Genomic DNA, 12,500 nt, shown 5'->3' on the forward strand with positions numbered 1-12,500 from the left:
ATTCTTATTTTTTTTTTTTTTTTTTTCTATAATGGATGTTTCTTGGTCCCGTCCTCGAGGTGTGTTTCCAATCCATTCTTTCATCTGTTAATCTGTTTTTTTTTTTTTTTTGTGGGGGTTACTTCACCTAATTTTTTCTTCTTCTTCATCTTCTTCTTTTTCTTCTTTTCTTTCTTCTTCTTTTTCTTCTTCTTCTTCTTCTTCTTCTTCTTCTTCTTCTTCTTCTTCTTCTTCTTCTTCTTCTTCTTCTTCTTCTTCTTCTTCTTTTCTTCTTCTTCTTCTTCTTCTTCTTCTTCTTCTTCTTCTTCTTCTTCTTCTTCTTCTTCTTCTTCTTCTTCTTCTTCTTCTTCTTCTTCTTCTTCTTCTTCTTCTTCTTCTTCTTCTTCTTCTTCTTCTTCTTCTTCTTCTTCTTCTTCTTCTTCTTCTTCTTCTTCTTCTTCTTCTTCTTCTTCTTCTTCTTCTTCTTCTTCTTCTTCTTCTTCTTCTTCTTCTTCTCTCTTCTTCTTCTTCTTCTTCTTCTTCTTCTTCTTCTTCTTCTTCTTCTTCTTCTTCTTCTTCTTCTTCTTCTTCTTCTTCTTCTTCTTCTTCTTCTTCTTCTTCTTCTTCTTCTTCTTCTTCTTCTTCTTCTTCTTCTTCTTCTTCTTCTTCTTCTTCTTCTTCTTCTTCTTCTTTCTTCTTCTTCTTCTTTTTCTTCTTCTTTTCATCTTCTTCTTCTCTTCTTCTTCTTCTTCTTCTTCTTCTTTTTCTTCTTCTTCTTCTTTTTCTTCTTCTTCTTCTTCTTCTTCTTTTCTTTTTTCTTATTCATTCTTCTTCGTCTTCTTCTTCTTTTTCTTGTTCTTCTTTTTCGTCTTCTTCTGATTTTTTTTCTTTTTTGCTTCTACTCTCTCCTCCTCCTCCTCCTCCTCCTCCTCCTCCTCCTCCTCCTTTTCATTTTCTCCGGATTTGCAAAAGTGAAGGTTATATAAAGTAAGTAGGAAAACCAGGAATACTACAAACAGTTGTAGGTATAGAAAGTCATAAAAAACAGAAAAAGATGTGGTTGACCCGAACATTCTTCATCCTGTCCGCTTGGACAATTTCTGAATTATTTATATCTGAACAAAATGTTTAATTTTATCGCCAGAAAACTCTTAGTAATGAGAAAGGTGCTTGAAAATTTATGTTCTAATTTTGACTGATGGAGTGGTGAGACTTAAAAGACATGTCACCTTCATCAGGAGACACAGGTGTGACTGTAGTGTGCTGCCTACTATCATCTCCGTATGTAAAGCCTGTAGGATCTTTCTTACGGACGCATGAATAACCATAAATGTACGGAGATGACACTGCCCACAGTCATCAGCTAGAATAGCTTGGCACACGAAGGCTACAAGAAAGGCATTAGGGAGAGGTTTCTCCTCGCTGAACACAATGTAATGAAGTCTTTCCGTTAGATGAACTGGACGAGGACTACTGGCAGAACTTCATCACTTATTATTTACTTTATATATATATATATATATATATATATATATATATATATATATATATATATATATATATAGGTATATATATATATATATATATATATTATATATATGTGCTGATGTATTCATATACACATATATATATATATATAAATACATGTTTTACATGAATTCTATATTTTCGGAGGGCGATCACTGCCGAGACTAATATTTTACTAAGCATCACAGATAAACCGAGAAAATAGCAACAGTTATTGCCCAGACCCGGGTTTGAACCGGGGACCTTTAGATCTTCAGTCTAACGCTCTCCCAACTGAGCTATCTAGGCTGTCTTTATCAGCAATATTATCAAAAAAGAAAGAGAGAGAGAGAGAGAGAGAGAGAGAGAGAGAGAGAGAGTAGTTTTGTTTACCCGTGTTTCTCTGCTTTTACAGTTTGTACTAATCTACGCATTACATGTACATTCTTGTTAATGCTGTTGTGGTTGTTGTTGTTGTTGTTATTTATCTTCTCTTATTTCTTCTTCTCCTTCTTCTTCTTCTTGTTCTTGTTCTTCTTCTTCTTTTCTTCTTTTTCTCCTTCTTATTATTATTCTTTTTCGTATTATTTCTTCTTCTTCTTCTTCTTCTTCTTTTTCTTCTCTTCTTTCTTCTTCTTCTTCTTCTTCTTTTCTTGGTGCTTCTTGTTTTCTTATTTTACTTCTTCCGCTAAATTCATCCTTCAAAATCCTAAAATGCCACTCCTGAGTCGTCGTCTTAGTCTGGTGCTCGTCATGACACTTTAGTCTCGGCGGTAGCATAGACAGAAGAATCCAGTGCGTTTGATAAATTGTCAAGCCTTGCGTCAGTCGCTTGTGAGGTTTTTGTCTCCTGCCCAGTAATGTTTCTTTATGCCTAGTTTGTCCGGTAGCGTCCACCACTTATTGATATCGACTGAGTGCCATGAAATTTACATTATTTTGTACTACTTAGACTAAGGAATCATGCATCGTCCCTACGACCTGACATTCGCCACCGTACACTTGCGGGCGCTCGCAGACAGACAGACAGACAGACACGTACACACTCACTCACACACACACACACACACACACACACACATGTAAAAACATATAATATGTTCTGTGGGCGATCACAGCTGATACCAAAATTCCGAGGAAGCGACAAAGCAACAACAGCTCATGCCCAGACCCGGGATTGAACCGGAGACCTTTAGATCTTCAGTCTAACGCTCTCCCAACTGAGCTATCTAGGCTGCCAGTTAGAAAAATAAGTGTTTTTTTATGTGTCGCATTGGTACTGTAATAGACCTACTTAGAACATAGCAAATAGGAAATAAAATTCGTAATAGGTAGAAAGGAAAAGGGAGATGAGGCTTAAACATGACGCTTTATTTGATGTTGGTAAGCTCGCAAACATGTCCTAAAACCTTACAGTAACCCAATCAGTATGATAAGGATTAACACTGGTCACCCCTAGTAAGCATTTAATCATTTTGATATTGTTTCTCTATACTCTTCGTACTATACGTAACCCATAACCTAGAAGTATAGGTAAGTGACGAGCTAACATCTGCGTTGAATACTTGCTTTTTACAAATGTATGGCATTTTCAAGTTGGCGTCACAGAATATGGCAAACTTGTTGACTAGTGTCTCACCCTGCCCCTGCCCTTCATGTAGGAAAATCACATCACTAATATTGCCTGAATCTGTGAACCATACTCCAAACCATATCGGTCAGTTTATGCTGCTTTAGTATTCCCTACTACTAAGGCTTCTCTATCGCATCTTTCTCCATTAATAACAAAGAACTTTGTCTTTTTTCTCATTAACTATCAATCTAAATTCATAGCAGTATTGACACAAAATTCAAAGTTTATTTAAGCACATTTCTTGACTCATGGCCAGGATAACAGCATCATCATATAATAGTTAGATGTGAAGTCCTCCCAGGAATCCGTCTTTGTAATTGCATTTGTCAGCATGCTTACAAAGCTGTCCCTATTTGTAATGAATGACAAGCAGCTGATTACGGCTCCCTGAAGGACACACACGTTCTGAGCGAGATATCATCTAAGGCCAAAGTCTGCTAAGTATCGCCGAGGAAGCGACAAAACAGCAACAACTTTTGCCCAGACCCGGAATTGAACCGGGGACATTTAGATCTTCAGTCTAACGCTCTCCCAACTGAGCTATCTAGGCTGTCTTGGTGATTATTCTCTGTGTTGTTTTCACAATGCTAATAATGACTTTTCAGGTGTAATTCAAGCTAAGAGACTTATGATGATAATGGTGTAGGTGATGACATTTCCCGTCGTGTTGGTGGTGGTGATAACAAGTTTGTAACACAAATTCTTGGTATTCACGAGTATAGACAGTGACTTCCATACTAAGTCACCATTGCAAATTATACTGTTTCTATATGAAACAAGGGAAGTAAAGAACATTGTGCAGTCGACTCCCTACCTGATGAAACAGTTTTCTCCCTATTATTCTAACAAAAAGTGACATCTGTCATCCTCTTTCATGACAGCCGTCTTGGCTAAAGCTTCCTCTGACGTGTACCACAGGCCTGCCTTCTTCCTCTCCCTTTACAAACCGCTCATCTCGTCTCTCCTCGCCTCCATTCCCCTCATTCCTCCTTCATCCCCACCTCTCTCTCTCTCTCTCTCTCTCTCTCTCTCTCTCTCTCTCTCTCTCTCTCTCTCTCTCTCTCTCTCTCTCTCTCTCTCTCTCTCTCTCTTTTTATTATTATTCTCGCTGCTTTCCCTCTCTTCGGATATTACAATTTTCTTGCTCCATTCCATGTTCGCTTTTATGTTCTTTTCACCCTCCGAGGCTCCCACGCCTTCGTTTTTCCTTCCACTTTAATCCTGTCCTGTTTCTCCTCCATCCTTCCTTGGAAACCCTTCTTCTCTTTCCTTCTTGTTCATCCCTTCGTCTTCAACCTCGTTTTCCTTCTGCTCCTCCTCCTTTTCACGTCAAAAACAACTCTAGGTGCTTTGGACGTGTACCAGACACTGTGTATTAGACACCATCACCACGCAATCACCAGACACCACCACACACCACAATACCACATCAAAACACACCACTCCGTACCAACACCACACATCATATCATACCATACCATACAATACCACAACACACCGTTATGCCCAGTCTCGGTGAGCCCCGCGGAGTCTCCCCTCTTCCTTATAGTCACGTCGCAGCTAAGGTAGCAGTTTCCCCATCTCATATTTAGGGCAATTTCGACTGTGTTGCAGATGTTTCCAGGTGGTGTAAAGACTCGCTGTTTAGGAACAGGAGGAAGAGGTGGAGGCGGAAGGAAGAGGAATGCGGTGGCGGCTCGTGAAAAAATAGAATGGAGGGACTGTGTCACTACAAGCTTCACACAACAGTACTTATAATGATAATAATTAAAAGAAAAATAATAAAAAAGAAATAATAAAAAAAAATAGTTTATAAACTATAAAGCAATGTAAACATTGGCCTTGGACCGAGCTTCTGTAGCAGCAGGCTGAGCTCCAACTTCAGCTCAACAGTCGTAGGTCTTTTAGGTGTACGAGTAGTGCAAAAAAAAAAAAAAAAAATCTTAAGTGATCGTACAGCATGAAATTTCTATTTTGACTCGTTTTATTGCAAACTTTCAAAATTTAGTTATAAATATTTGGATAAAACGTGACATATAAGGACTTTTATTATGACATAATTTCTTAGTAGTGTATTATTCTAGTGTGAGATTGATTATGTCATACACACCTGGCAGTGAGTGTCTGGGCCCTTGGGAGACTGCAGCTCCGCAGCTCCTATGGGCGCACCGCCACTGGAGGAATATGAAGGGGTAGGAAGAGGAGAAGGAGCTGTTGAGAAAAGGTGCAAAAGAAAAACGAAAAACTGCTTCGGATCTATATCACGATATTTTCTCTTTTCTAGTCAAGTTTACATTATTTTAATACTTATTTTATTAATAGGAATATAAATCTAGTTAATCCGTAAAAAGATCTTGTTTTGCTGTGTTGTTTGTTTTTCTTTTAAGTAACACTTTCATCAGTTTTATTTTTCAATTACTTTCAATTAGCACGCCAAGAATTACTTTAATGTTTGATATAAGATTTTGAAAATATAGGAAACGTACCCCAAGTACTAATACTAATACTAATAACCAACAAAATTTAATGTAACTGGAACAAACTCAGAAACAATCAACGCAAACTTCATTTTGTCCCCATCCCTCACACGGGCAGCCTCCTGGCCTGGCCCTGGCTGCCTCTCCCATCCCTTCTCCCACGGGCAGCCTCCTGGCCTGGCCCTGGCTGCCTCTCCCATCCCCTCTCCCACGGGCAGCCTCCTGGCCTGGCCCTGGCTGCCTCTCCCATCCCCTCTCCCACGGGCAGCCTCCTGGCCTGGCCCTGGCTGCTTCTCCCATCCCCTCTCCCACGGGCAGCCTCCTAGCCTGGCTTAAGCTGCCTCTCCCTCCCCCCTCCCACAGCCAGCTTCCTGGCCAGGCCCGGGTTTGCCTCTTCCTCTCCGCCCCTCTCTCACGGGCAGCCTCCTGGCCTGGCTCAGGCTGCCTCTCCCTCTCCCCTACAACTGGCAGCCTCCTGGCCTAACCAGGGATGCTCCTCGTCCCGCACTGCTACAGGCACCTTCTCGGCTTGGTCCGGGCTGCTTCTCCCAGTCATGTTAGTAATTTTAAGGAAAGTGTAATGAGAACACTGTATACTGAGCCATGCATCTCCTCACCGGTCTCTTCCCTCAGGCACAGAAGGGAAGGGGATCACCACGCCTTACTCCAGACATCTCACTAGATGTGGTGAGATGCTACTGTCTGGTCGTACCGCACGGTGCATGGGCTCTGCTCCACAGTTAGTTGAATGCAAAGGCCAGTGCGAACAGGCAGCAGCTGTACCTGTCATTCTGCTGCTGCACAGGAAGCATTATGGTGCCCAGTGGAGGCACATGCAGCTCCTGCAGTTGCTCCAGCAGTGCAGATGTACAAACAGATGGGCTGTTGTACATGGAATCGTACACTGCCAGTTGACCGCTATGCTTCACACGGTAAGAGGAAATTTACAGCCAGTGGGTACCCGCCGGGCTGCCATAGTCCACTAAGGAGTTCAAGCGCAGCGGCGTAGAGTGGTTCACCACCTGAAAAAAAAGACATGGCGCCTGGCTGGATCGGCGGCAGGGAGAAGACCGTGCTTCAGTCGTAAAGCTCGAGAGTACCTAGAAAAAGTACTTAGAAAATGTCCTGACCCATATCCGAGACGTCATCGGAAAGCCAGCGCCATCCCAAGATGTCCCTTCGGTCAACACTGCTTAGGAGAGGCAAGGGCAGCGGCTGGAACAGCACAGTGCACGTCTCTGCCTCATGAAAGAAAGCCTCCTTGTGTTTTTCGCTTTCATGGCTCCATGGTATCATCTTCAGCTAAGCTTTCAGTCAAGTGTGAAAGGGTTAGATCATCCCGTCAGTCTCAGGGCCATACATCTCCTCCAGCGGCTGCTTGAGCCTGAACGGCGTTGACTCTCCTGGTGAGATGTCCCAGGAGAGAAACTTGCATCTGTCACTAAACCCGGTGCCCAAGTATGATCAGCAGCTGCCTGGGGTGGGAAAGTGTGAGCTGCAGCAAAGGTTCTCTGGAGACAGGGGACCCATGCTGCGAGTTAAGAGCCGCACCAAGAAGTTGGTGGTGCGCCTGTACAAGGAGGAAAAAAATCTCAAGACCCATGCTAAGATCATTCTGGGCGACCTTCTCTCCAGCACGCCCGAAGAGATAACTTGGATCCCCTACAAGTTCGAAGAGGGAGGTAAGATAGAGAAAGCATTCGTACAGATGGAGCAGATCAGTCCTAACCCTATACCGATGCCTCCACCACTGCTCCTGATAACATTCAAGTTTCTCTCCCGGACATCTCACCTCACCTAGAGAGACAATATTCCCGCCAGCACGGGAGTCAACGCCTTTCAGACTCAAGCAGCTGCTGGTGGACTTAGAGTGACAAGACAGACTGGTTTAAACCTTTCACGCTTGACTCTGAAAGCTTAGCTGAAGATGATACCAGCCATGAATGCACTCAATCACTGCACACGGACATGTGCAACACAGACACCGTTTCACCCAGCGGTTATGGAAGCTGACAGTGATAGTGACCAGGACACAGATGACGAGTGTATCTCCCTGTTGGAAGAGGACCTGGCCTCAATTGAGGGCGAAAACTGTTGAATCGGGTGAAAAATATCAACTTTTTCAAAATGCGTGTGTGGATTGAATTGGTATCTTTTGCCAGACGCATAACGCGTACCTTTTTAGGTAATGGTGGGTTTGAATGGATAGAAATTTAAAGACTTGTGCACATGCCACGCCCCTTTACCCGTATGTCTTGTTTTTCTTGTATTTTTCCCGTTTCTTTTGTTGTTTTTTATGCTTTGATATTGCTGTACAACAGTTTAGGCTGCATTCAGCGGTAGCACAAACAACACAGGCGTGGGTGGAGTGATCAAAAGTGGTGTGCGAGTATTTTTGCTTCAATTTTCCACCTGTGATCTCATATTTGCTCTTTTATGTGGTATATTTCACTACTCCATGACTGAAACATGCCTCGTATCAGTGCTAAGAGGAAGGCTATAAGTGCAATTAATCGTGGGTGAGTCACTCCCTGGTCAGCCTGCCTCACCTCCTTTCCTTGAACCTTCCACCCAAAGTGCAGCAAGTTTTAGACACAGTTTGTTACCACCAAAAGGTCGAGGAGTTCAAGAAGGGTATGAGAAAGTGGCATGTACAATATTCCCCATCAGAAATTATCAGCACTGCTGAATCTGGTGAGTTGTGGTGAAAGTGGCATCAAATCTGAATGGAAAATTATCGCAATATGTTGTTTATATAACAATTATATAATATGCATATCGCATACAATATATTCTATATATGTATATTATATATCTTCTGCATGGGCCAGGATGGACTCTCCCACACTGCAGCTACACAGGTGTCATAAACATGACATAAGCATGACATGAAGTGTACTGATCATCTGCTGCTGACTTCCCAGAAATAGTCAAAGGATTATGTAAGTAGATATGTGCATTTGATACCACTTGGTGATAGTTTTATGGGATAGTGAACATGTAAACATAAAAATGCAATTATCTCCAAATTTCTTTTTTGCACATAAGTAACTATAACTCCGTGTGTAATTAAGGAATCTCAATATTTCTTGCTGGAAAATGATAATGACACTCGTATCTAACAACTGGCGTATAGCCATACCTTAGTTCCTTGAAATATATTTTTGACAGTTTCTTGAAAATTTCATTCTACGGGTATTTATTTTTTTCATATTTTGCTGTGAGGCTGACTTTTTTCCTTTTCACTTACAATTACGAATATACGTGATTAGGTTGAAGTGATAAAACACAGCTTCAATCCACGGCTTTATTCAAACAAAACAATAACATATCTGTAAAAAATGCATAACAAAAATAACAATGATGGTACCTGACAAATGTTTAATGTAACATTATGCACAAAGAAAACACATAAGGCACATACACACTACACCGAAAACTGACCTGTTCAGTTTGTCTGGCCACGTTCCCAGCCTAAGTGACGTTCCAGCCATACAACTGCACCAGTATGAGTCGCACACGCTTCTAACGGAACTGTTCTAAACATCATAATAATTCACTGATGCGGACCCAACACTGGTATGAAACATTTACACGACATAGGTACGTCTAAATGCCTAATAACAGTACACAAAAAGAAATCAATATTCTCCTCACAGTTTTGAAACCATTATGTAACTTTTAAGAAAAATCTCAAAATTGCCAGTAAATTGTCTGAGGTGCAAAAACTTCTGCATGGATTTCGATGAAATTTCTGTTACACATGCATCACATGTCCCTGCACATTGTATATATATATATATATATATATATATATATATATATATATATATATATATATATATATATATATATATATATATATATATATATATATATATATATATATATATATATATATATATATATATATATATATATATATATATATATATATATATATATATATATATATAAACTATTGTCCTACATAAAAAAAAAAAAAAACTAAGGTTAGGAGTACCGAAAATGCGATAATCATGACCGAGCGTGCAGCCAACCCCCTCAAGCCAGGTCACCTCAAACCCCAACGATCACCTCGCCTGCCACGGTATCGAGGAACACAAGGAGGGTTTCTGTTATAAGGCAGAGGCGTGTTCTACACTGTTCCTGCCGCTGCCCTTAGCTCGTCCTAGCAGTGCTGACCGATAGGACATCTTGGGGCGGCGCTGTCTCTCCGATGACGTCATGGATGCCACCCACGCTGCCAAGCTCTGTTATCAAACAATATCATTCACTGGGTGCAGCCATGGCAGACAATACTCCGTGGTTTCTTGAAGAGGAGGAGGAGGAAGAGGAGGACTCCCAGAGTTTATATACTCATAGCTTACTGTTGATTAATCGCTGTGATATTAACTTCATGGGAACAACATTAACGTTATATGAACGTTCTCTTCCCCCCTAACGCCCCGTCTCTCTCTCTCTCTCTCTCTCTCTCTCTCTCTCTCTCTCTCTCTCTCTCTCTCTCTCTCTCTCTCTCTCTCTCTCTCTCTCTCTCTCTCTCTCTCTCTCTTTCTATCTATCTATCTATCTATCTATCTATCTATCTATGGAAGGAATAGTTAAAATAGAAAAAATCCTGTTTAAAACCGTTTCACACCGGAGACGAGACACCCGACGCACGCGGTGCGAAGCTGCGTAGCTTGAAATCGCCTCAGTGTATTGCCAATAGTAGTGTTCACACCAGATGCGAAACTTTGGGACACATGCCAGCCACACGACGCTCACCGATTTCAAGATCGCCGCGATTTTTCTGGCGATAGCATTGATGACTCATGCCCAGAGTCATACCTTTTTTTTTACCGCACTGACCTGACTCTTCAACTCTCCCTTACTCACTCACTGTCCTTCACTGTGAACCGATGGATTTCCAGTAGTTGGTGCCTTGCTTCATAATATATTCTTCATTGAATGATAGAACTTCAGAGAACTAAGCTGGAGTTAGTCTAAAATGCTGTCCAAATTTTCCTCATCCTTTTCTAGCTCTTGAATAAGAAGATGCTATTCACCACATTCCAGTCATTTCACATTTGCTTCATATACCAAGTTTTTTTTCCTTCTTTATTAAAAGCTAAAGATGACATTAATAACGCCTCTTCCTCCACCTCCACGTCAGGCAACCATAGAGTACTGTATTCCTTCGCTGAAGAAGGAACTGTCAAGTCAGCCAGCCCTTCAGCACGGAATGTCTCGCCAAGCATCGCGCACGGTGTGAACATACCCATAGTAACCAAAGTCAGCCCGACTCACGTGCGTCGGGAGTCTCGCCTCCGGTGTGAGACGTCCTTTAGTCTTGCACCGCACACCAGGGCCGTGACCTGCCAACCTTCTACCCAAGGGTCCCAGAGTACTCAAGTGCGTATGCGCTACTGGAATTATGTTTTAAAAGAATTGCCGGTCCGGCGACTGATCATGTTATGTGTACACTTAGCTTCGCAACCGGTGTGAACACACCTATTGAAAATACACCGAGGCGATTGACTGTAAGCCACGCGGCTCCACATCTGTCGCATAGGGTGCGTAGCGTATAGCTTCCTTCCCGGTGAATATCCGCCTTATTAAGGCTGCTACTCTACCATGAGAAATTCCTGCATTCCAGCTGCTCATGAAGAAAATTATGCAAAATGTATCCCATTATTCTTTGATTTTGTAGGGTAAAGATAAGATATTCCGACGTGTTGTCACAACATTTACGGTTTTATGGCTTTTCTTACGTGACGAGTATATAAAAAAAAGTAGTACTGCGCGAGTATCAAAGAATATATATATATATATATATATATATATATATATATATATATATATATATATATATATATATATATATATATATATATATATATATATATATATATATATATATATATATATATATATATATATATATATATATATATATATATATCCTTCTTTATTATTAAAAGCTAAAGATGACATATATAACTTCTTCCTCCACCTCCACGTCAGGCAAACATAGAGTACTGTATTCCTTCGCTGAAGAAGGAACTGTCAAGTCAGCCAGCCCTTCACGCCCGGTAGCTCAGTGGTTAGAGCGCTGGCTTCACAAGCCAGAGGACCGGGGTTGATTCCCCGGCCGGGTGGAGATATTTGGGTGTGTCTCCTTTCACGTGTAGCCCCTGTTCACCTAGCAGTGAGTAGGTACGGGATGTAAATCGAGGAGTTGTGACCTTGTTGACCCGGTGTGTGGTGTGTGCCTGGTCTCAGGCCTATCCGAAGATCGGAAATAACGAGCTCTGAGCTCGTTCCGTAGGGTAACGTCTGGCTGTCTCGTCAGAGACTGCAGCAGATCAAACAGTGAAATATATATATATATATATATATATATATATATATATATATATATATATATATATATATATATATATATATATATATATATATATATATATATATATATAATACAAGAAATAATCATGAATGGAGTAAACTTTCCTTCTCCTCCTCCTCCTCCTCCTCCTCTTCTTCTCGTCACCCCTACGATTGCTATGTCAAGCGCAGCACAGCCACCACTCTAAGGCTGCCTGCATCACGCCGTCGGGACCGCTGACAGGTGTTGGAAATCTGATCTTGTAACTATTTGAGGAGCTCTGGGAGACAAGTTAGGGGACGCTGCTCTCTCGCCTGTCTTCCCGCTCTTGACCTGACCTGTGTGGCGGCGGCGCCTCTGGAGCCGCTCGGGGTCTTGTCAGGTTAATCTTAACTGAGCTTGGACTTGATTGTGAATTTATATTATTGTCTATTGGTGGATGTTATTTATGTGGTGATGGCCAATGTTTTTTTTTTTTTTTTTTTTGGTGTCTCTTCCTTTTCTCTTATTATGGCTTATATACATACACATATTGCAT

The 12,500-nt window shown here is 41.4% G+C and overlaps 1 protein-coding gene and 3 non-coding genes across 4 annotated transcripts in view; all 4 read right to left on the reverse strand.

Moving 5' to 3' along the window:
- The window catches only part of LOC123519745 (protein PXR1-like), a gene marked incomplete at its 5' end in the record, with an annotated part of 32,356 nt that extends 31,793 nt beyond the window's left edge, over positions 1-563 (reverse strand). The window contains one exon of the mRNA XM_045281249.1: positions 150-563. Coding sequence (XP_045137184.1) covers positions 150-563 — 414 coding nt within the window. The remainder of the gene's footprint in view (positions 1-149) is intronic.
- A 1,158-nt stretch (positions 564-1,721) lies between these two features.
- Trnaf-gaa lies at positions 1,722-1,794 on the reverse strand. The gene has a single exon. It is a non-coding gene; the product is annotated as a tRNA-Phe (tRNA).
- An 853-nt stretch (positions 1,795-2,647) lies between these two features.
- Trnaf-gaa lies at positions 2,648-2,720 on the reverse strand. The gene has a single exon. It is a non-coding gene; the product is annotated as a tRNA-Phe (tRNA).
- Positions 2,721-3,595: 875 nt separating this feature from the next.
- On the reverse strand, positions 3,596-3,668 carry Trnaf-gaa. The gene has a single exon. It is a non-coding gene; the product is annotated as a tRNA-Phe (tRNA).
- Positions 3,669-12,500: the final 8,832 nt, after the last annotated feature.

The sequence above is a fragment of the Portunus trituberculatus genome, chromosome 46 (genome assembly GCF_017591435.1).
Source record: "Portunus trituberculatus isolate SZX2019 chromosome 46, ASM1759143v1, whole genome shotgun sequence".
NCBI lineage: Eukaryota > Metazoa > Arthropoda > Malacostraca > Decapoda > Portunidae > Portunus > Portunus trituberculatus.